The sequence below is a fragment of the Ambystoma mexicanum genome, chromosome 7q (genome assembly GCF_040938575.1).
Source record: "Ambystoma mexicanum isolate Mex_15411 chromosome 7q, UKY_AmexF1_1, whole genome shotgun sequence".
Taxonomy (NCBI): domain Eukaryota; kingdom Metazoa; phylum Chordata; class Amphibia; order Caudata; family Ambystomatidae; genus Ambystoma; species Ambystoma mexicanum.
In genome coordinates this window covers 845,150,895-845,175,972 of record NC_090941.1, presented here as the reverse complement: position 1 = coordinate 845,175,972, position 25,078 = coordinate 845,150,895, and the positions used below count along the sequence as shown (strand labels likewise).

The window sequence follows — 25,078 nt, the reverse complement described above, 5'->3', positions numbered from 1 at the left end:
CTCCAGTAAGACCGCCAAGGTACAGGGATGTAGGACTATTCCCGCCGGCACGCGTACGCCTAAGGGTCGGCAGTACAATCCCCGACGAAACGAGGACGCTCCTACCTCCGCCCCTAATGGTACCACGGCAGTCTCTAGTCCGTACCGGGGGATGGAGAGGAGTAGAGTACCGGCAGTCTAGAAATAAGGAGCACTGGTCAGGTGGATCCAAAGCGGGAGATAATGTCCAGGTTGATCAAGTCGAGAGGCAGAGGCAATCTGTAAGGCAATCCAGGTCGATAGTAGACAAAAGTTCCGAAGGCAAAATCATGAGACAGAGGCAATCCTGGGCGAGGTCCGGTCCGGTAACAATTAGCAGTGAGGCAGAACGGGGTTTTCCGCAGGTGGGCTACACAGAAGACAGGAGCGAGTAAGCAGAAAGCGTGGGGAAAATGTCCCGACAAGAGGTAACAGGGCTAAACAGGAAAACAAAGATACAAGAGCGGGAAGACAAGAATTTTCGCAAACACGTAGCAGACTCCAGGATTCAAAATCAGATGCAACGAGTTTACTGCAGGCTAGTGTTTTATAAAATCGTGATCACATGACCTGTACGTGCGGCCGCCGTGGTGCGGGTCGACGTCGCTGACCTAATCTCCATGGTAACCGCCAACGCAAAAATCCTGAAGGACGAGATTGTAACCGGTTCTTGTGGCCGTGGATTAAACCTTTAATGCGAGGTAACCGAATGGATAGCGACCGCTGAAGCAATGTATCCTGATCCCGTTTACTGTGAGACTGCGGGGGCAGAGCTCGCCCATGACCCCTGCGGCTCCCGGGTCGATTCCTGACAGGTGCTTCTTTCACTGCAGAGAAGGGGAGTGATCGGCCTGCTGAGCACATCTCTTTTGAAGCCCTTTGGAAAGCTTAGAAGGAGTGCGGACATGTCATAGGTCCTCTGTGATAAGGAAAAATCCTTAAACTGTCAACTATTTAGCAGTCTGGATGCTCTTCTTTAATAATTCCTCGAAAAGGTGAAACAAGTCGAGACCCTGGAAAGGCAAGACCAAGGTTTTAGGAAATAGACAAAAATGTTGCCCTCATTTCTGCGCCCCAACAGTCACTGCGACTTTGGGGGCGCACAAAATACTGACTCCCATTACTACCCCCAAGCAGAGCAGGGATTGCAGGGGTGTCCCCTGCTCTCCTTGGGGGCAGTAACGGGAGTCAGGGGTTGCAGGGGTGTCCCCGCTTACCATTGTGGTAAGCAGGGGACACGTAAAAAAAAAAAAAGCACCTGGAGTGTCAGCTCCGACCCACACATGTGGGAGGAACCGGTGCTGCAGGGATAGCAGGGAGCAGGAGGCGCACACCGAAGTGTGCTGCTGTGAAGGTAAGTGTGGTGGGGTCAGGGGTGGGGGAGGTGGGTAAAGTGATCTATTTGATCACTGCGCCGTGCCATAATTGGCATCAACATTTTCGTCGGCGGAGTTACGGGCAGTGCAGTGATCACATAGATTCAGGTTTTATCCTGCACATATGAAATTTGTTTGGTCCTACTGTTATTTGGCCTTCTTCCTGCCCTCTCAGGTCCAGATTTGCCATATAAAGGAAACCTTTTCCTGGAACAAGCTGCTGCTTTAATGGGCAAAGAGGTGGTTTGTGTGAGAGTCTGGATGTGGGGGCTGGCAGATGTGGCCAGTGACTATGCATAGAACATACCGAGGTAGATTTTTTGCAGCCTGTAATGTGGGCAGGTATAGTCAAACAGCTAGTGAATAATCCAAATATAAACTTTATTATTAAATATAAAATATCAATAATGTATGGTTCCTTATCGGGAAGGGGTAGAGTTCTCACGTTGAGAATGATTTAACAATTGCGACCCGGCATTCCCTATTACTTTCCTTCTCACGTGGCCATTGACTATCCATGACTGTACAGCCACTGCCATTTTAAATAGTGCTGATCCCGGATGTGGGGTCTGGGCAAATGATGTGGCCAGTGGCTATCCATGATTGGGCAGCCGCTGGAGTGAAGGCCCCTATGAATAAGTACAGCCGCTGGCGACCTGAGGATGACACCTGCAGTGGAACAGCGCAAACGTCAGTGACGGCCCAGTGAAGTCCTGCTGCTCTGCCTGATCTCAAGAAGACCCTTGTTGCTGCTTTGACCCTTGGACTGCTGAGAACAACCCATGTTGATGCCTACTGGAGGATCCGTGCCCTTGGACGTGTCCCTGTATTAACCAGTGGACTGACCATCTCTCCCCAGGCTACCTTGAAGAAGCTGTTGCTGTTCCGAATGCTTCCACAAAACTTGGAGGATTTTCAGCTTGCACTACAAGGTGCCTGCTCCTGTATATTCAGCCTTCTTGCATCAATGGAGGCCGTGTAGAACCTGCTCCATTTTGTAGTCCAATGCAGATGGCCTGCTGCCGCCTGATCGTGGTTACTCCCGTTGAAATCTGTCTTCTTTGCTCCTTGGAGGTGTACTGAGGTCGCCTGTTCCACAGAAGTCTTCGTCTTTCCATCGTCTGGGTGTTTTCAGCTGGAAGGTGCCTAGAAACGAGATCGAAGCACCGCAACCAACTGAAACTAAATCCTGTGCGGAAACGTGACCTCTGAACCCGCGACCCCTGGGCCTCCCCCAACTGGACCAAGCACAGAAGATTGTGTCTGCAACGGAATCATGAACCACTGCAGTGGTCTCTGGAGAAATCACAGTGATGAGGTAGATTATCATACCCATTCCTCCCCCAACGCCATGCTCAGTAGGGTTGCATGGGCTTACATTCATGACCCTATCTCACTCTTTCCTGATGTTGGTCAGTGGAGGCATGGTCAATGACCCCTTCCTAGGCCTATACTACATTAGGGTATTGATATGGTAGTTTATTTATATAGCGCCTATACACAATGTGTTTCAAAGCGATTCAAGGCACGGGAGGGAACAAGGGAAAATACAATGAACATTCTTACAGGCCATGAACAGCAAGGATGTGAAATTAACTATCGTACTCGGTCTGACGACATTTCAGATTGTGCAAGAGCTAAGACATAGGGCCTCATTACGACCCAGGCGGTAAGTTACCGCCTGGGTCGTACCTTTACCACCATGGCGTAAACTACATTTACGCCATGGTGGTTGGCGGACTTACCGCCCCATTCCGAGGTCGGCGGGGCGGTAAGTCCCCAATCCCCATTTACCCTTCCCCATTTTTGCCCCATAGGGCATAATGGGAGTGGGGAAGGCGTTAATTACGCCACCGTAAATTACGGTGGCGTAATTAACAACATGGTCCCTTAGCGCCATGGATTTTAACACCTGCTAAAAGCAGGTGTTAAATCCGCCATGGCGCTAAGGGACCTCGGAATCAGGCGGTAAGGGTCGGCGCTGTTTACGCTGCCGTAAACCCCTTACCGCCTGGGTCGTAATGAGGCCCATAGATAAGGAAGGGAGGGGAGAGTGGGAAGGAAATGGAAACAGAGAGGCGACTACTGTACTAGGCCTGACAACAATTCTGGTATAGCAGGAGAAAACAAAAAGTGAGGGAGAGGAGTGCAGAAAGGGACGGGAGGAACAAAACAAGCAACTATCGTACTAGGCCTGACGACATTTCAGATAGTGTTGGAGGGGCACGGGGTGAAGGGGTTTAACAAGTAAGGGGAGTGGGAGGAGACAGACGAGGTTGCTATCATACTAGGTCCAGGCACAATTCTGATAGAGTAAGTGCATAGAAGAAAGTAAGGGGCGGAGATAGGAAAAGGGAGAAAGGGAGAGGAGGAGAGAACAGAGAGTAAGCAGACAAAAAGAGTGGAGAAGCAAGAGGGGAGAGCAAATACAATTGCAGAAGTCAGTAGTAACACATAATGTTGCAAGCCTGGATACAAGATGAAGATGGGAACAGCATGATTCAGGGCCACCATGAAAAAGGGAGACGCACCGTGAATCAATGAAGTCCATAAAAGTCAAATCCAGCATTGGCCACAAACCAGAATGTATCAGGACAGACTCCTGCAGAAGTAGGCTGGAGGGGGAGGGGGATTTACTCACTTGAAATACCTATTTGAACCTTGTATTCTAACCTCTGGTATTATCCAAACACAGTATAAACCCCAAAAGTATAACTTTGGGATTGATGACTTTAGGGCACAAGGCCCACCACACCATCTTAGGGATGGACTTACTAAGTGTTAGATAACTGTGTTATGGTTATTCTAAAGTATCTATACTGAATACTTTGCATCTGAATAAAACACATTCTTTCTTCTTTCAAGGGTAAATACGGTTTAAGTTACTTACCTATAACTATTGTTCTCCAGCATGGGTCTGATGAATTCACATACTCATGAATATTCCCCGTCGTCAGGCTGGGAATCCTCAGTTAAAAGAAAACATAGTTTTACTTTCAATTAAAAAATGTATTTCTATTCTAAACCAATCACTGTTCTCTGGGTCATACTGCCCCTATCCAATGACAGTCCTCTCCCTAACCCCCACCTCTGGCAGTCATCTTCAGATTTGGTAAGCACGTAAAGTGGCAGCATGACCAAGAAGAGCCACAGAGGGGATGGAGGGAGGGTCGCATGTGAATCCATGCCAGACCCATGCTGAAGAACAATAGTTACAGGAATGTAAATTAAAATTTTTCCAGCATGGCGTTTGGCATGGATTCACATGCTCATGATTAACGAATACACAGTAGTACCACATTACACAACCACGGGAGGTGGCAAGGCTCAACAGAAGCAATTAACACTTACCCCTGGAACAGACTTACCTCAAGCAAACAGGTTACGTAGTAGGGCCTGACCGACTCTGGACTCCTCCCTGGAATCCCTGTTGACGCAGTAGAACTTCGTGTAGGTATGCATGGACCTCCACGTTGCAGCCCTACACATGTCAAGCAGGGGCACACACGAAAGGAACGCCATTGTCGCAGCGATCGCTCTGGTGGAATGGGCTCTCGGACAGCCTGGCAGAGGCAAGTTCGCAAGTTGATGACAATGCATGATGCAGCCAGAGAGCCACCTTGAAATGGAAGCCTTGGACAAGGCCTTCCCATGGTTCACAGGACCAAAGTTCACAAACAATTGAGAAGTCTTCCGAAAACTCTTCGTGCATGTAACATATAACTTTAAGGCATGAGCAACGTCCAGCGAATGCAAGGCCCTCTTCGCCGGCGATGGAATGGAGGTTTCAGGAAGAAAACAGGCAACATCAAATGTTTGTTTTGGTGGAAATCCGACAGAACGTTCGGCATGGAGGAGGGGTGTGTAAACAGTTCCACCTTGATTCGTGGAAAGCCGGATATGGTTGCTTGCAGCATAGAACCTGGATCTCACCCACATGTCTGGCAGAGGTGATGGTCACAAGGAAAGCAGTTTTCCACAAGAGAAACGTGAATGGGGCTTGCGGCATAGGTTCAAAAAGCGACCCCATGAGTCTTGTCAGGACCACGTTGAGTTCCCATGCCGAGGACAGGAGCATTCTCCGGTGGGAAAGATCAGAAAAAACCCTTGAGGTACTCCTTGACGAGTCTGTGGGACCACAGTGAGGAGCTACTCAGCGATCTGGTGTAGCGTGAGATGGCCGCCAGGTGTACCTTAATGGAAGCATGAGCCAGTCCAGCTTTTGTGAAGGACAGCAAGAATGGAAGAATTTGTAGAGCTGTGACCCTCAGAGGGGTAATCTTCTGATACTGGCACCACGTAGCAAAACGCTTCCACTTATGGCCGTAGCACTTTAGAGTCGACAACACCCTGACTTTGGTGAGGACTTCCCTGCTGTCCGCTGACAACTCATAACCTCCAAACGCTAAGGCTTCAGGAGCCATGCCCTCAGGCTCAGAAATCCTGGGTCGTGATGAAGGATTGCACCTTCCTCTCTGGTGAGCAGATCCAGAAGTATCGGCAAATTGAATGGAGGCGACACTGACAGGCTGAGCAGGTCCAGATACCAAATCTGCCTTGGCCATGCTGGGGTGATGAGTATCATCGTGCATCAACACCGAGTGTGTTGATGACACGTAGCAGGAGAGGAAACGTGTACAGAAACAGACCTTCCCACGGGAAGGAGAATGCATCCCCCAAGCTACTCGATTGGTGGACTCTGATGGCAAACCTCTGGCATTTGGAGTTTGTCCCTGTGGCAAAAAGATCGATCAGGGGTCTTCCCCATTTGATGAACAGGCAGTCCACCTGATCCTGACAAAGTTACCACTTGTGGCAGGAGGGTAGTTCCCAGCTGAGGGCGTCTGATGCTTGCCAGGTGCAGAGCGACGAGTAAAATCCCCTGTCCGATGGCCCAGTGCCACAAGTCCTGAGCTTCCTTGGAGAGCGCTGGAGATAGAGTGCCCTCTTACGTCTGGATATAGAACATTGTGGTGGTGTTGTCTGTGAAAATGCTCACCACCCTGCCCTTCAGAGACGGCAGGAAAGACTTGAGGGTCCAGAACACTGCCTGTAGCTCCAGGATGTTGATGTGCAGATCCTTCTCCTTCAGAAGCCACAGACCTCTGGTGTGAGCCCCCCAACCTTCCAGAGCGGCGTCCGTGGTGACCGTCTCGTGGTATGGCTGGGTTTGAAATCCCACCCCCTGTGATATGGGAGCACTCTCCCCACCATTCAATCGCCCACCGGAACTCCTTGTTGAGAGGGATCTTGTCTGCAAAACTCCCGGACACTTGCATCCAACGTGTATCCAAGAACCAAGAATTTCTGTTGGGGTCGCATCTGCAGCCTGCAGAGACGGACGAGGTAGATGCATGATGACATCATTCCCAGCAACGACTTGATGGCCCGCACCGTGGCCGTCTTTGCCAACCACAGACAATGCACCTTCCCTTCAATGGCTGCTAGGCTCTCCTCCCAGGGTGAAGCCAGGCAAGCCACTGTGTGTAGTCTGGCACCGAGGAACAGAGCGTTCTGCCATGGCTTCAACTTTGGACTTGGATAGTTTACTGAGAACCCCAGCACCATCAGTAGCCGAACGGTCTCCTTCACGTGCTTGTCGGCCCGTTCACGGGAATGGGCGTGTACCAGCCAATCATCCAAGTAAGGGTATACGTGTATGCCCTGAAGCTGCAGATGGGCCTCCGCCGGGGCCAGGCATTCCGTGAACACCATTGGGGTTGATTTCAAGCCGAATGGTAGGGCCTTGAACTGGTAGCGCTGGCCTTGCACCACGAACCGTAGGAACTGAAGATGCTTCCAGTGGATGGGGACATGGAAGTACGCGTCCTCTAGGTCCAACGATGTCAAGAAATCCCCTGCCTCCAGTTGGCCGAGCACATGCTGCTACGTGACCATCCTGAATTTTTGGGACTTCAGATACTTGTTCAGACGGCACAAGTCCAGGATGGGTCTTCAACCCCCTGTCTTTTTTCTTACCATTAAGTATCTGAAATAGACTCCGGAGTCCCAGAGTCGTTGGGGAACGAGATCCATCGCCCCTTTCCGTAACATGGCTTGCACTTATTATTATTTGTTTATTTGTATCACGCCGAAGCCCGCTGGCATCAGGGCGCTTACACTTAGACACAGGCATACACATTTAAACGGGTCAGTGGTTTACTACCTCAACTCCTACAAGTCAGACTCACTTATTTAAAGATGTTTATTTTCAGTGCTTTTCTAAAAGCTGTGTAATTGTTCTCTTGTCTCAAGTGTATTGGCATTCCATTCCATGTCTGTGCCACTTTCACTGTGAAGAATCATCCTAAGCCATTCGATCATTTAAAGGGAGGACAGACTATCTTCCCCAGTGCTTTGGATCTTAAAGAACAACCCAGCTTGTAGTATGTAATCAGTACTTCAAATAGGTAGGTGCCAGCAGTGTGTTTTGTCGAGGCTGAGAGAGAGGACGCTACTTCGTATCCCTGCTGATTCCTTGTGTTCTGAGGAGGATCATCCATTCATTTGAAGTCCCCTCTCTGTGTTCATCAAATCGGACTCACAGACTACATACACACCGCGCAGGCGCGGAGCGCGGCGCGGTGTGCCAGCAGTGTGTCTTGTGTTTGGTGGTTGCGTGGTGTGGAGGTGTATCCTGACCACTTCGGTAAGACTTTCGCGCGCCGTGAGACTGCAAGAAAACTTTGCGAAGGCTCACTATTGCGGGAAACGACCATTGGGTCATGCTTCTCCACTGCCGTTTTGACTGTCTAATGGAGTTCTATTGTTTATTTATGAAAATCAGCCATCTGATGGGTCAAGTATTTTTATAAAAAAAAAAATTAAAAAAAACTGCCCACATATTGTGAGAATTTTGCTCTGTGAGCACCCATGGAGAGGGTGCATGTTATGAAAAATCGAGCTAAGCTCGCTACGTGTGCGCCATTTTTTCCCACCATTGCCTCAAGCTCTATTTAAGTGGTACCTGGATGTCCGTAACCCTGTTCTGCCTACCTTGATTGTCCTCAGTTATAAGGTGTTGGCGGGAGTCTACTCTGTTACCTTCTCTGTAGTTCGTACAGTGAGGTCCAGAGGATTTTTGGAAAAGGGTGTCTGCGGGCTTTAGGTCTTTGAACCCTTTCTCCGTTTCGACCCTGCTACTATGCTGCTTTAAAATAGCCACCAAGTTGCCTAATTATTGCCTGGTGCAATTCTATTGCTTACATGTGGTGAGAGTTTCTTGCCTCAGTCGGCATTTAGAGCTATGACCTGAGGGTGACTGTGGGCCTTGTGCCTTTGAACCCTCAGCTGCAAGTATGTGGTACACTTGGTAAGGGGAAAACATCAGTTTTGCCAGCATACTGGTAGTGTCTAGTGTTTCCCTTAAGCAGGTAACTGTGGGCCCCAGGCCTTTGAACCTGCTAGGGGAATAACTTGTTGAACAAACTGCTTGTTTGAGCATTCTGCGTTTGTGAAACTTTCTCAATACGGCCACCACGATTCTTGCTGTCTCCTTTTGAGCCAGGTGCTTTTGGGCAAGCTTGGGGAGTTTCAGTTGGGGTTTTCACAAAGTGAACTATTGACACAAGGTTGTGGTGGCTTGGTTGGAATCGTGAACGGGGAATCAAGAGCCACAGCTGGTTATGCACAGAAATGATGGCCTGAAGTGAGCAGGTATCACAATTGAACGCACAAGGATTTACTCAGGTTAACACATTTATTCATGATGAAGCTTTGAAGGGATCCCCGTCCTCTTTGTATTGTTTTGCGCTGTATTTAGAGTTTGTCGTGCTTTATCTGCATTGAGTTGTCTATTAGATCTTATCCACTGTTTGGGGTGTGTTTGCTCCATATTTGTGGTGCTGTTATGCACATCAAGGGGTTGGTGGAAGCTGCGTGGGAAGTTATACTTTGTTGACCTCTTGTCTGAACCCTCCAAGACGTGTTTATATTTTGTGGGAGGAGCAACGTACTTGGGAGTGAAGTACCCTGCCTTTGCTTGTTGGCGATCAGGTAAAGGAAATGGGTTGGGCATTGAGAAGCAACAATAAATCTGTCAATCTCTCTAAAGGCCCGGGTAAGAATCAAGGGTCTAAAAGCGCAAACACCACACTGCCCTTGTTGCCACCTACTAAAAAATCACTCTTATCAATGTCAACCTCAGTTGAGGTCGAACTGGTGCATTTAACTGTTGACAAAATAGCCCCGTTAGAAGGTGGGGCTTTGACCCACCCACCCCCTGTACTTACAGATCAGGAAGATTCACCAATGATGGACAAGGCGGTCAGTACTGATCCTTTAACCGCAGGACAGGCCCAGGATCACCCCCCTTTGACCTTTTCAGTACAAGATGCCAATGATTGTAATAGTGAGATGGACTGCCCGTTGGCTCATGTTCATGATATTGATTGTATTGTACCCCATTCACAGGAGGGGTTCGTCCATGTCTCTGACACATCTATGCTTGCTCCCACAATCATGGATGAATTGGGCAAACGAGTAAGGCTCTCTCTCGGCCCTTCCTCTCCTGCTTCTCGGTCTTTCCCTTTTCGGGAACAAGTGCATTTCCACCATTTGAATGATTCCAGTTTTAAAGACCAGTTGGGTCCTAGAAGGGATTTTCCAGGGCCCTCTTTGTCGGGTGTGGGAGGTGTTAGCTTATTTGGTCTTGCAAATCCGCATGAAGGATGTGCTCATAATAAAGAGACTGAGTTGCCCCATACCCGGGGGGCTTTTTCCACGGTGAATGAGGATGTGGGATTGGGTAACTTAAAGGGGATCGGTAGAGCGGTTTCGACTCCTGAGGACTCGCCTGCAGACAATCTTGCCCACGAGCCCTTTAACTTCCCAGTGATCTCGCACATTCTTAATTTACTTGATAAAGGCCATGAACTTACTCACTGCTCTATAAGGGAGTTGCAGGGTTCTTTGGCCTTTATGAAAGAAAAAATAGCTAGACTCGAGGGGTTCATACTTGCAGAAGAGAACTCAAGGTCATTCTATCTATCCCAATTTGAAAAAATTATGTTGAAATTTGCTGGGTCACATACCCTGACGCCATCTAGTTTGGTTTCACGTTCACAGGGTACTCAGACGGATGTTGGACCCCCAATGGTATGGCCCCCTTATAGGTTGTACTCGCATGTGGTGCAAGGTGTGAGCAGTGATGTAAACGATCTTGGTGCCTCGGGGGAAATAGATCTCTTAGAGGTATCAAAGCTTCATCATGATCGCTTACTCCAGGTGGAACGTTTACTCTTCAATGTGGTCTCAAAATCTCAATCCCTGGCATCTACAGGGCCCTGTGGTGGTTTTGAGACAGTTAGTGGTGAATCATCAACTCCGGATAGTCCCTCAGCTCTGACAGCAATCATTGACGCACAAGTAAGTGCGGAGGTTCCGGTACCCTTGTTGCCAAGCTGCCGGCTTATGGGCACAGCTGAGAAAGATAAGCATTTTGTCTCTCGTAAGGCAAAAAAAGCCTTTTTACGAGCCCCAAAAACGCCTAAATCTAGCTAAAACCAACCAGAAGAAGGCATCTATGAACGTGGCCCCAGTAAAGGGGCTTCAGCCTAGTAAAGATACCCCAAATTGTGTATGTGCGAAATTGGGTGATAGTTCAGTTGACCTAACACTGGATCTCCATGATCTAAATGAAGAAAGCAAGAAACTCTTGCAGATTAAAGCACTGAAAAGCGGTAATGTTCAAGTGCTATCTGCGCAGTCCCCCAAAACCCCCCTAACGAAAGCCCAATTACAACTTCACAGTTTTTTTCCAACCATTGTAAATAAAAAACTGGTCGACAGACCTCAAGAAGTAGGGAATGGTCTTTGTCCCCCAAACAAGAACATGTTCCCAGTGGTTACTGGGTTGGTCCTACAGAAAAATGAAGTAGACGGTCTGAGTGGAGTTACAAAGGGTAGTGTCCCCTGTGTTGATGGGAATGCTGATGTAGGCCGTCCCCCCAACTTGTTGAAACTAGAAGCTGTTGTGGCACATTTAGCTGCACCTGAGGAGAATCTTACTTTGGCTTCCACTCTACCTGCCCCCTTGCCTCAGGTGGTTTATGGCAGACCTGAGGTTGATTCAACAGAGATGACATCGCCATTAGAAAACCATCAAGTCCTTCAGTCTTTGTCTGAAACCCCAAATGATATGAAACAGGCTACAGGATGGACCAGCAACCCAAAGATTAATGGGTCAGCAAGGATCAACAGGTCATTTTTAATGAATACCTTCTCCCAGATTCCTTTATTAAGGAATCTGGCACCCAAGGACCTCGATTGGATCAAGTTAGCTCCGCACAACAACCATAGAGCTCTGTGTAGAGTTCAATCTCAAATCATTACTAAATTAATTTTGGATTTCGCAGATGATTTTGAAATATTGGGAGTCTCTCCTTGTCTGTTTGCAGACATGGAGAATGCGTGGTCTTTTCTTGACTTTGCCCTTCCGACACCCAACGAGCAGGTCAAACCTCCCATATTGGTGGGTTATGAACAGAAAACTATCGAATTGACTCAAATATTGGCCTCACTAACACAGGTGTTAAGTGGCCTCTCATGGCTGGAACCACTGATTAAAGTGGCAGCTGCTATGAAACCGGAATCCACTAATTTATAACCACCAGGTATCAGTGTTGCATCTTGGAATTGTTGCGGCATGAAAATTCTTATGGCATGGCATGGTCGTTTGGCGGTTCATCTCAGACCTGATGTCATACTGTTGCAGGAAACAATGGCACTGTATGACATCGTACTTGATGGTTACATTGCCTTTAATGCACCTGCGCGACGCCAATTGGCGGGGCGTCCATCTGGCGGAGCTGCGATATTAATTAAAAATGGCCTGAAAGTAACATCCAGATTAGTGGAGAAACTAGATACTTGCATACTGGTGGAATTGCAGTCTTTTGGATGTAACCCCTACGCCATAATTCTATTGTCTATTTACTGGAATCCCAGTGTCGAACCAATCGATGTTGCTATACTGGAACTAACCCAAATGTTGGAGAGGGTTTCAGTATATTTCCCCAAGCATGAAATTTTAATTGGTGGAGATTTGAATTCATGTCTGGAGATACAAGGCTCTAATCCCCGGATTCATCCGCCACAACTCTACCTCCAACACGCTCTTGGTAGAGGCAAAATATGGATTGAGTTTTTTGAATTATGGGGAATTTACCCTATTCCACTAGCCCCCCCTCAGTACTAAAATCTCTTGACATCGAGGACAACAGTCCTCCCTTATAGATTACATGTTAGCATCGGGGGCATGCGCTGGTCTGCTTGATCCCATTGTGATTTTGGATGTGGGACTGAGCGATCACCGCATGCTCCTTTCGAACCTTCATGTGCGGGTTGAACCGTATGATATTATGGTGGCAACGACTTTGATTGAAAATGACAGGAACATGATAACTGTGAGATGGCATCCAAGTACCTGCCGACAAATGGTGTTCTTAATAAATAGAGACCTGATGGTTTTTAAAGAGATTAGTTCGCTCGGGGTTAACGAGGATACAATTAATGAATTGAATGCTAGGATGATACAAAAGCACCTGGAGTGCTTGTCTAGGGCCTGTACTGGTGCACAAACACCGAAAGGTGCACATAAATATAGTACGGAGGTTGCGTTGCTGAAAACTCTCAAAAATCGAGAGCTGCGGTTGGTAAGAGCTGGTAATCTAAACACCCTAGCATATATTATTAAAAAAAAATCCATCGTAGCACGCTTTAAGTCCAAAATGAAATTGTTGCGTCACACAGCTCACACTCTCCAAAACCAACAGATGTTGGCACAACTCTGTAAAAGAAACATTAGAGAAGTATGGGTTGCATTGAGAAATCCCTTGGGAAAGGTGGACGAGCGTATGACTGCGATTATATCTGGATCAGTATGGCAACAATTTTTCACAGATAGATACGCAATACCAGCTGCTCACAGAGGTTTGGAGTCGGACAATCTGCATTTGAAGATGCCGACTGAGTGTCCCTGGACTCTTAGTGATGTTATTTGGGCAATCACTCAATTGAAGTACTCCAAAGCTGCAGGGCCAGATGGCTTGCCTCCCTGTGTGTATAAGGATGACCCACATTTTTGGGCACGATACCTATTGCCCCGTTATCAAAGAATATATCATTCAAGCGTTATTCCAGATTCGTGGCTCTCCGCAATTGTGATCCCTATTCATAAAAAGGGAGCCTTGAACGATCCGGCCAACTTTAGGGCAATTGCCCTTATAGATACGGCGGCTAAAATATTTGCTCAATTGGTATTGTGGGAACTGGAGAAATATATAACTTCTGCAGGTATTTTCTCCAAAGCACAGGTAGGCTTTCGGAAAGCTATGGGAACTCAGCTTAATGCACAAATTCTTGGAGACTTGCTGTCAGCTTCCCGTACCAAAGCTAATGGTCCAATCTATATGGCATCTTTAGATTTATCAGCGGCCTTTGACAGTGTCTTGCGCACTCGACTTTGGCAGAAGATGCTGTCGTATGGAATTCCACCAAAGCTAGTTGGAATTATTGCAGCCCTACACCTGAAGACTTCTTATAGGGTCCGTATCAATCCCGAGGCACTACTGTCTGACAACATCTTGAATGAAATCGGTGTGAAACAGGGCTGCAACTTGGCTGCTGTACTGTTCAATCTCTATCTGGCGGACATTGAAAACATCTGGGAGGGAACAAATGTCTTCCCTGTTAATCTTTGTTTGAATTGGTTGGCGTTCGCTGACGATCTCATATTGTTTGATAAGGTACCCTTTGGGCTGCAGAACAAATAAAATATTTTTAATGAATATTGTTTGCGCAATAATTTGACTATCAATTCATCCAAATCGCATATCATAAGTTTCACAACAACTAAGAAACCTATAAGGTTTAAATATGTAATTAACCTTAAAACTATAGCGTTTACGAATGAGATCACCTATTTGGGTTAACATATTTCAAACAATATCTCTATCGTAAAATGGCGTGGTATTTTGTCAGCCAAGATGAATATCTTGGCTGCGCAAATGAAAATAATCTTTATAAAATACTGTAGGTATTCTCTTATGCCTTTGCTATACTTTTACACCATGAAAGTAGAGCCAACCATTCTATATAGTTTAGATGTTTGTTTGTTGGACATGGGCCCTACTTTCAACATTCTGCAGGGTAGTATCTGGAAAAGAGTCCTGGGGTTGCCTGGTTATTTGCCAAACGCAATCCTGCTTCATGAACTGGGTTTATATCCCTTGGCGGAGAAATACATCTGGCGACTGGTTAATACATATTGCAAAATGCTCTCGCCGCCGCCAAACTCGCTCTATGAAGATTTTAGGGCAATGCTCCAAGCAGACCAGCCTGCATCCATTGTACAATTTCAAGGTCGTATGTCTAACATTCTGAGTTCTTTGAACATGTCACATCAGGAGCTTATTAATTCCCCACGAAAAGCGAAACCCAGGCATTATAGGAACGCAATGCTGACCTAATTGCAGGCTATTCTTCATTTCACACATATGCTAAATTTAAACATGCCCTTGGTCCCTCGTTTGACCTATATCCTCTGCTTTCCTGACAGGAATGCCAGACTGACCTATATGAGATTTCGTCTGGATTTGATCCACACGGGATCTCGTATTAAAAACTGGTCTGGGTTCAAGGAAGGGTGTTGTTGGGACTACTGTAGATTTTGTTCCAGCTGGAAACAGCCTGAAACACTTGAGCATAGTTTATGTATTGTGATTATTTCGAGCAAAAAAGGCCCCTTTTTTTGTGTAAATTTCTGGGGACCAACTCACTGCTTGAACGGAATTTTATCTGGTTACATTGCATGTGGGGCCAGTCTACCGCAATAATATTGGCAACAATAAGACTCGTAAATGTGATTGACAACGATTTGGAATGTCGAAATGGTGCATGTTTCCAGCAAAAGGTCCCTCTTGTATAGAGGGTGTTTAACACCATCTGTAAACCACTATTGGGGCACAAAATAAGGTCAAGTTTATTATGAGGCCGATGAAGGTTCCTTACTAATTTACATTCTTGTAAGGGTGATTCTATGAAATGATGCTGAGATGAATAATTTGGCTTATTTTAGCAAAATGTATGTATAAAATTGTTTTTAGTATTTTTGTATTCTGTATGATGAAATATGTACTTAGAAGTATTAGTAATAAAGCAATGAAATGTAGGTGTTTGGTGGAATGTTTTAATTAGAGGAATGTTAATGAAAAGAATCTCTTTTTGTAAAGGTGTAAATTAAACTTGTTTTTTTTTTACTACCAAAAACAAAACAAAAAAATAAAAAAATAAAAATAGGTGCCTGCTCAAATAGGCAGCGGTGTGGCATAGTCATACCCTTGAAGGTAATTCTGTCCTAGATTGCTAGCCAATGAAGGTCTTTCCTATCTGCTGTTATGTATTCCCTTCTTGTTTTCTTTTTGACTATTCTAACAGCATTGGTCTAAATTGTGTAGCATTGCAAGATGCACCCCTTGCTAGCTCCTATCAGGAGGGCATTTCCATAATCTAACCTGGATAGAATTGTAGCCCTTGGGATGGTGACCCTGTTATTTTCATTCAGGTAGGGCCTGTTGTGTTTTAATAAGCAGAGGTAATACTGACGATTTTCATTCAAGTTAGTAACATGCGTTTCTGCACTCAATGATGCTTCTAGATACATCACCAATTTTTTTACTTTTCCAAGAACTTGGATGGGGGAATTCTTTGATCTGGAAGGTCTTGTATTCTGGATTTAGCTTGGCCCATGCTTGATGCGATCCGAAGATCAACTCAGTTTTGCTCCCGTTCAAGCACATCCAATTAGCTTTCATCCAAGTCTGGATGGTATTGTATATGGTTGCTACTCTCCTATTATCTGTGTCATAGCATCCGCTTAATTCCGCCACTAGCTGTGTGTCGTCTGCGTAGTTCGTAAAATGGGCTCCAATGTTGTCGAGTACAGTGCATCCAGCAGCTACACTTCTTCTAGGAGCAGAGGGATGGAAGCTCCTGACGGGGTAAAAGTGGAATACTTGGGCACCTGTGTTGGAACTCCAAGGTGTGTCCCTGGGCGAGAGCATCCAGAACCAATATGTCGGTGGTGATCTTTCTCCACTCGCTAACGAACCTCGTCAGCAGGCCTCCCGCTGGGGTGCACGAGTGGGGATCCAACGTCTTGGCCGGGTCAGGCTTGCTTGGGTGCTGGCGCCCTGCCCTGCGAGCGACAGCAACGCTGACCTCCACTAATGCAGGCCTGGGAGCGACCTCTGTAGGCTTCCTGCGTGGAGGATCGGGTGGTTGTCTGTATTATGTGGAGAATCCCTTGGATGATGGGCTCGATTTACCCCTGGAGGAGCGAAAAGACGAGCGATGCTTTTGAAAAGTGCCAAGGTAACGTGGTGTCTCCATATCTGTCTTTATGGCTTGAAGGGATTTGTCAACCGCCTCCCCAAACTAATTTTCCCCATCGAAGGGCATGTCTAGAACCTTTGCACGAACGTCCTGACGAAAGTTTGTGGCCTTCAACCATCCCTGCCGACAAAGGCACACACGGTTTCCCATTTGCCGGAAACCAGTGTCAGCGATGTCCACTGCTACCGTAATGGCATGGTCCGATGCCACCTCCCCTTCCTGAATGAGGGCGAGAGCTTCAATTTTCTTGTCGTCGCAGAGGAATTGTAGGATCGGACCCAGCTTGTACCAAAGCTCCCAGTCTACAAATAGATCAGAGAGTAACTAGAGGACTCCCAACACTGAAGCATGCAGTAAAAATCTGAAGATGGCTGCCAGAGGCGGGTTTAGGGAAAGGACTGTAATTGGATGGGGGCAGTGCGACCCAGAGGACAGTGATTGGTTTAGAGGAGAAATACAGTTTTAAAGTGAAAGTGAAACTTTTTTCTTTTATCGAGCATTCCCAGCCTGAAGATAGGGAATATGTTTATGACAATATTAGCATAGAGGTTTCATCTGCTTAGTGTATACTTTAAAACCCTAATTAATCATTGTATAGTCTTGTACATACCTGTCTAACTGGAATTATTGGTGTTGCTCTGTGTGGACTCATTGTAGCCTTAGACCACTCTCACACTCTCCTGAGTGTAAGATTTGCTACTCTGGTGCCTTACTTTGTTTGGGTTTGGCTAGACTTAAGTGTCTCCCTGTTCTCCATAATTGGTGGGACTCCCGAAATCCACCTTACCACCACCTATTCACCACAGAACCTAAATGAGGCGTTTTGTCAAATATTAAGGTTCTTCTGACATGACATCCTTTTGCATGGGATCCCTTGTCTTTTCTGGCCTCATAGGCACTGCGGCGTAAACTGGTACCCGGCTCCATAGGGGCACCTCTTGAACCGGACTCTCTAGATCCGGACACATTCAAGGAATACATAAACTGATGAAGGAAAGTCCTCTGCTACTCCATCAGTGTTTCTCTATTTAGGTTGGGCATTTCTATAGGTAGCAGTTCTGAGGGTGCAAGTGTGGCATAACCGGAAGGGGTGTAGGGGTATGTACCGGACCACTAACACTTAGGACATGGTCCATCAGAGCCGTAGGATTACCCTCCAAAGAAGTAGCCAGAGGAGCTGCAGCCAGAGCGGGGCCGGAGGCCCAACTGGAGTCCCTGGTTGAGGAGGATGAAGACGCATTTCTCAGATTACATCCTTGAAGCAGCCCCTCATGACAGGAGACTGCGTTAGAGTCTGATATTTAACAAACAAATGTTCTTCCAAAAAAAAGAACCATGAGGCCATAGACACTGGAAGCTATGACGGCCTACTGCCAACCGGCAGCCACGGATTGGAAAAGACTGGTGGAGAGAAAATGGGCAGAAGGTCCACCGTTGATTGCAGTGACATTTGCATCCGAGTGAACCACTGTACCCTGAAGATAAATGGGTCAAAACCCTGAGAAGCTGGTGCTAGGTGTTCACTAGCCCTAGGCTTCTCCCCCCTACCGACTGCAACCCTATACGTTCCTAAAACACAGCAGCTGTGCCTACGCTAGCCGTCAACTCGCCCCCTTTGGCCGAGCTGTCTTCTATTTTGTTTATCAACTTTGAGAAGCCCAAACAGACAATGTCAATTAATGTCACCACAGACTGTAGTTGGGGAACCTATGCGCTGGTGCCCGACATTCTTGATGGCATGATTGCCTTTTCTTAGCCGATCCACAGGTATAGCTCGCACAGTGACGCAGCCCGGACATCGCCACTGAATGGGTGAACCACAGGCCCTTGTTAGAATGGATTTCTGAACTCTGTTCTGGTGAACAGATGTTCAGGAGGCCACCCTAGTTTAGTGAAACAGGGAACAGTTCTGAGAAGTTAGCCAGGACAATGCAAGGTAGCTTGGAGAGCAGTCAAGCCTGAGTCTCAGGAGTAGTGGGGGGATTTGAGGTCTTGGATGAACACACACAGTAGAACGACAAGAATGACCCTTAGACAGTAGTATATCAGAAATATACAATTTATTAGGCCCAGAACTAACACGTTAACAATGAAGAATACTGTAATACTACTACTTTAACACACACTATGTAAAATATATGTACAGTAACTTTTCAGTCAATGCAGTAAAGTGCAGATTCCCACCAAAGCCTATGAGGAGGGAAAGCAAACCAACTTTATCACAATGGCCAACTCCAGAAATCGAAATTCCTAACTTAAGAAGTCCAGCCCTACGAAGATTTGAGCCTTGTGCTCAATGTTTTGTTTGTGCGTAAAAGTGCTTGTCGATGCGTAAAGCTCACAAACTTCAATACGAAGGAAAAGTTAGAAGAGGACACTGGAGTGGAATTCGGTTCCAAGAGTCAGAGGCGGGCCTGCTACGGAGAACAAAGCTGTCCTCAAGTTTCGGAAGACTATAGGAAGCAAGCGCCACCCAAGCCAAGATTCGGACCACAAGGAATACTTTGTGCATAAACACGGTATGAATGAACTAGGGGCCACCGTTAAGTGGTATAATTACTCACCGCCCTTCCGGGTTCAAACTTGACAGGTTTGAAGGTTGCCTGGAATACGAAATCCCCTCCTTGGTTACGCTTCAAAGTACACAGGCGCTGGGTGTGGATGCAGTTTCAGTTTACAACTGGAGCTGGATCTCTCATCATGAATGCAGGACAAAGAAAGCATGATGCATCTGGTATGAAGGCACTTGAAGAAAGGTGGGAAAGTCGCTAGCAGCAACCGCCAGTGTCGCACAGTGACGCAGGGGTACCCAAGTCTCTATACCTGATGCACGCGTCTCCCTCGCAGCCCAAAGCAGTAGGGACAATGAAATTTGGCAAGAAGGGGCTTAACAGTGCAAACTAGGGTTCTCCCAAAGCTTGAGCCAAAACTCGACGTAACAATGCTCTAGCACTGGTGCCAAGGTACAAGCTGGTCAGTCTACTGGAGGGCAGAGGGACACTTCCGAGAAGGCTTGTTTGCAGGGTACAAACGAGGTGTCGAGAGTGATTGGTCCGGCCAGTCAAAAGGGTTGAAGCACCTTTGCAGGTTTTCGGAGATCAAGCGCAAAGCAGGGCTCTACCGGGGTAACAGCGGGCTCAAGGTGCCAAACCTTCTCTGCACGGTTCCGGACAGTCCTTGGATCTGCTTCGCTGCTCTGGATACTTGGCTCCGTGAATAAGTCGATTCGGACATGTGGGTGATCTACGGGTCTGCACTCAGGCCCCCTCCTCATATCCCAAAGTCCAGTGAGTGCTCACGCCCAGCTGGCCAATGAGTAGTTCTGCCCCACTTGTGCATGCTAGCAGTGGTCCAATCATGCTCTTGTGCACACAAAACATCCTGGCACCAGTAGTGTGGATTGGGACCAGACAGTCCCAGCCCACTTCCTGGGTACCTATACACATTTGCATGCAATAGCCCGTCAAAAGCGCCGTCTGTCGCGGGAGAATGCATGCCCAATTAAGGACTCCCTGGGTCAAAAAGAGCAAGGTGAAGGCCAACGGACACAATGGCCAATGGAGAAGACAAAAGACCTTGTGGCACAGCCATGACGGACACTAGCCACAGTCATGAGCCAAAAGCGGGAAGCGTGGCATGGCTCGGTAAAAGTTAAGAAAAATACATGAAAGCTTCTGCTGCCACCAGTCTACTCCTAGGCACATTGTACAGTTGCCAAAAAATTCTTAAAGGAGGAATTTCTAGGGCCTTAAAAATGCAAGGACCCCAGGGCGCGCGCTACTGTAATATACTTTGCGCACTGAAATACAGTTGCCAAACGTGCCAACAATGTCGTAAGACTAAGGGAAACAATGTTTCCCAGTACTGACTGTCAGAAGGACAAGTCAGTTCCCCCATAACGGTGAGTGAAAGCCCAGTGGAGTGCAGCTGAAGGCTGTGCTCCACTGGCAGAAAGTCAGGACAGGAGGCTAAAACAAAAGCAACAAGTTGGGGGGTTCACAGATATAGAGGTAAAATAGCTGTAAGTGAAATTTTACCTTACACCCTTAATCAGGTGAAGCTTTGGATCACACCCGGAATTAGCCAGAGAGGGGAACCTCAAAATCATTCTTGAGTTGCAAGAGGGTCACAAAAACACCTCCCAGATTAGGAAACTCCAGGAAAGGGTTACTTTGAAAGGAGAAAGAGTACTTGCCACTTTGCGGTTTATTCACATTAATGAAATCCTTGAAATGCTTTGGAAAACTATTCCTCCAACCAATGGGACAGCCGACCCAAGGCAGGGACCGTAAGCTCATCGCAACACACATAGCAGTCCCACAGCTGTTCTGGATGCAAGGACTCTAGGCAGAGTGTGCGTTTAGTGGTGTGAACCTGCATTCTGCAGCAAGCACAGACCGAAAGAACAGCTTTAACCAGTATAAGCGACGGAAAATGCAGTACTATAAGAAGCTGGAGGAAAAAAGAAAGAATTTAGAAACAAAAATTGGGCATAAAATAGAGCGCAAAGATGTGTTGGTGCTGAAGGCTCCAACTCCCCCAACCCAAAGAAAAAGGACTGGCGAGGCAAAGCTGAGGGCGATGTCTTAATTTTTATTTGAGAAAATATTTGTCTATGCTGGGAAAGAGCGAAACTCCTAAAGGTTTGGCGGAAGGTGGATAAGGACATCGATGTACACTTCATACCAATGTATGTGACTGGATACCAAAGCATGCGATTCGGCTTGAGTGCAACCTGTAGCTTGACTCAAAAGTTGGGCTTGGACCAACGGGCTACTTGGAGAACAGATACTGGTCTTTGGTGCTACCGCCACATCAGGAGGAGCTCAGAGCCAACCACAATGAATAATCGTACAGAGAGAACCTATCACTGGAAAGGGTTGCATGTGAGAAATTCGGTCAAAACAGATGCATACATTTTAAACTACTTTTTCCCCACACACTACTAAGTCCTGGAACTTTTCGGAGTACCAGATCACTCACATGTAAGAGTATCGGTAAAATTCTGATCTGAAGTGCAAGGATCAAAAGTGAATTGCACTGGGAGCAATGATGCCACGAGTGCTTCCAGGCCAGCCACTGAAGGAACAACGTGTACAAGTCAGCTTGTGAAAGCTGGGCCCTGGAGTTGGTGTATTATTTAAAACCAAACGCGGGAGCCATGAAATAAGGAAACCAAGGCATGGAAGCTATTGGACCATGAAGAATCCCACATTTTTAAAAAAAGAGAACCAATCCTAGGAAAAGCTAATCTCAAAGTTCAGGCCACAGATCAATACGTCTACATGGAAACGAACTGGAAAAGGGAAGTCTGTGGGCGTGGCAGTAGAATGGGTCCTTGGAGAAGGTAGAGCTCTGCACAGGTCCCTGCCTTCCCTTTGATTCTAACGTTTTTGTCCGACTGCCACAATAAGATTTTGAGGCGGACATCCCATGTGTCAGGAGCAAACAGCATAGGACGTATCAGTACACAATGATCAAATCCCTGCTCAGGCTGTTGATTTATGGCATCAGGGGGACACATCAATAATGTGAATTTACAGAAATAGCACATTATTTAAAATAATTATATGTTCATTAATATATTAAGTATGCACTCACCATCCATGATGGTCTTGGTAGGAGCAGCCACAGGACCTTTATTAGACCTTGCACTTGCTGATAGTTCTGAGTTTGTGGTGCCTGCAAAGACATGGGGAGCAATATTATTACCCGAATACATAACACTTATGCTCTTTCGATATGTTAGGCGCATGCACTCTGAAGATGTAAAGTTTATCACTTATCTAAAATGTTTAATGGCAAGTCATAGAATAGTCAAACATGCCGCACATGAAAGTAGCATGACGAACAACCATGTGAATGCCAAAAAGTGCTGAAAAATATTCTTGAAAGAATAACTGGAGGGAATATAAAAGTTGCAAAAAAAAGTAAAATGTATTTTACTGTTGTGACAAACAGCCTTCGCCTAGCGCTACAATTCCACATAAAATGGACTTCTAGGTTTCATACATGCAATAGAGAGCAATGACCTCTGACCCAAAAGCTTGAGAGAGACATGGCAATGAAATCCAAAATGGCGTCCAAGCCTTAAAAATTATCCTTTCCTAAACCATGTAACTCGAGGTCAGAAGCAGAGAAAGCTGGGTAATGAGGAGCCAGAAAAAGTAAACCAATGAAACCAGTGAGAACGCCACTTTTCCAGTTTCCTATTCTCTCTGCACTGCTTGCTTGGATCGCACGACAGCTCTCTCCAGATGCCATCTACCTTCCCCTCCAATAGCCAACAAACTCACTGTTTGGAGCTGCTTTCCTGGACTCTAGCCTGGGCTGGTCTCCAAAGCAATAGGCTGCAGCTATGATCGTAGGGGAGAGCTCCTCAGACAGTGGCTTTGGTAACTTCCTTTCTCCAATACCATGGGATAAGCCTTAGCGGGACAGAGGCTATCTGCCCTGCCACTCAACCTGCCTGCAGCTCCTATTCCCTGTCTGATGCTGGAAGGCTTTTTCCCTTTTTTCTAGCAGAATATGGTCTTTTCCTGTCGTCAGCAGGTCCATTTGAATACCAGAAGCTCCTGTGGCGACAGAGGGAAGCTGCATTATCGGTTTCTCCCCTTGGTTTTTATGTAGGTGAGAGGGTGCACTTTCTCCCCTCTAGTGGACAAGGGGTGTGGATTCTCCTGTGCTATCATCCGAGGGCTCTGAAAAGCACCTCAGTGGATTGTCGTTGCTTACACGCCCCCCCCCCACTAGTACTCCTATCCCTCTTAACGGGAGTGTGGTTTCCTGGTGAGTACAAGCTTTCCTTTAGCCAACAAGGGGATTATGAGAGATGTAGCCCTTCCATTTCAACTCTACAGAAAAACTCTGGGTGGCAAGGGGTGTCTCGCTCTGGTATCCATAGTTGCGCAAACTGGATCTAGCCGAGGTTTTGACTTTGAACCAATAGCCAATTCTGAGAGTGGTAGTGTTCTCTTCTAATCATCCCCCCAATTGCAAGGCTCATTTAGGGTCGGGTTCTGTTAGGTGGAGCTGTTGCTTGCAAGTGAACCATGTGACTATACCCTGTTATGCAGAGGTGGCTGAAGCAAAGGTCCCAGTAGATCGAGCACACATGTACCTCCTGATTTCAGGCCCCCTGGGCACCTATACTACGAGAAAGCCATGGAACCAAGAAGTAAAACATGGACACACAGTCAACAACAAAACCGTCAGGAGTCATTCGTGTGCCTCTGTGCAATTGGTGGTTCAATGGAAAGATACAGGAGCTATGTAAACCACACTTGTCTCGCCTGTGATCACATGGCAGTCTCTAGATTGTAGACTAGACAGAACTCTAGGTGTCAGGTAGATATAAGGAATGGAATAAAGGAATTTCCCTGCCTATTCCAAAGTAAACGTGTATTCCAATATCTGGTTGCAAACGAATGGCACTGGGTGTTGAACATTGTTACAAAAAGGTTTAAGGCTGCTTCATCCAGTGCTCGAAGATCTGTTCCAATTGAGCGTCTTGAAGCTGCCATTCGTGTGAGACCGACGGCTCCCTGCTGAGACTTTACATGAAGACATGAGACGTTGCTCTTGATAACCCCACTCCCAACGCCTTAGCTACCATAGGCAGAAGGACACGGTGTTGTCCCCAGGTTCTGATCGAAAGGAGCACAGGGCCAGTCATGTGACATGTACACACAGCAGATGCTTGGTCACGGCCCAATTACCTCATGTTGTAAGCTGGCCAATGTGTCCTTTGTACTGGTACTGGCAACCTCATTCCCGAGACTGATGCTATGAGGACAACGTGACCTTGGACATTGATTCCAAGGAGGAGCTAGTTCAGCGGTTCGGCTATGTGGAGGCTTGGAATGGCAAAGCTATCTTTGGTTGCCGGATGGATTTTGTCACAATGACAGATGTCAACAAGGCATGCTGGGGCGCCTGGGGTAGTCTGACTATGGGAGTGTCTAGTCTTTGGAGGCATATAGTGCCCAGCTCACTAGACCTCTGTTGCAGGGATAGAGTACACTGTTCATTATAGCTCGGTCGTAGGGGACTATGCCTTAGGGACTTGCGTATGTCTTCAATCTCACTGGCCCATTTTTGATCTTTCCAGGTGTACCAATCTTCCTAACCGCTAATGATGGTCTCCCCAGCCTTAGCAATTTTTTTTCTCATTCTTCTATCTCTTTTCCTCATCTCTGGTCTGTCTCTCAAGTCTTCCTGTCTTCTTCCATACTCTAGGTCTCTGCTACTGACTCTGAACAAGTTAGTGTGGCATTGGTGAACACTTGGTA

The 25,078-nt window shown here is 46.8% G+C and overlaps 1 protein-coding gene across 2 annotated transcripts in view; it reads right to left on the bottom strand.

The window, feature by feature from the left end:
* Nucleotides 1–25,078, bottom strand: part of MRE11 (MRE11 homolog, double strand break repair nuclease) — a 1,502,633-nt gene that overhangs the window by 439,340 nt on the left and 1,038,215 nt on the right. For both annotated transcript variants that reach the window (XM_069639266.1, XM_069639267.1), the window contains exon 16: nt 22,389–22,469. In XM_069639266.1, coding sequence (XP_069495367.1) covers nt 22,389–22,469 — 81 coding nt within the window. The remainder of the gene's footprint in view (nt 1–22,388; nt 22,470–25,078) is intronic.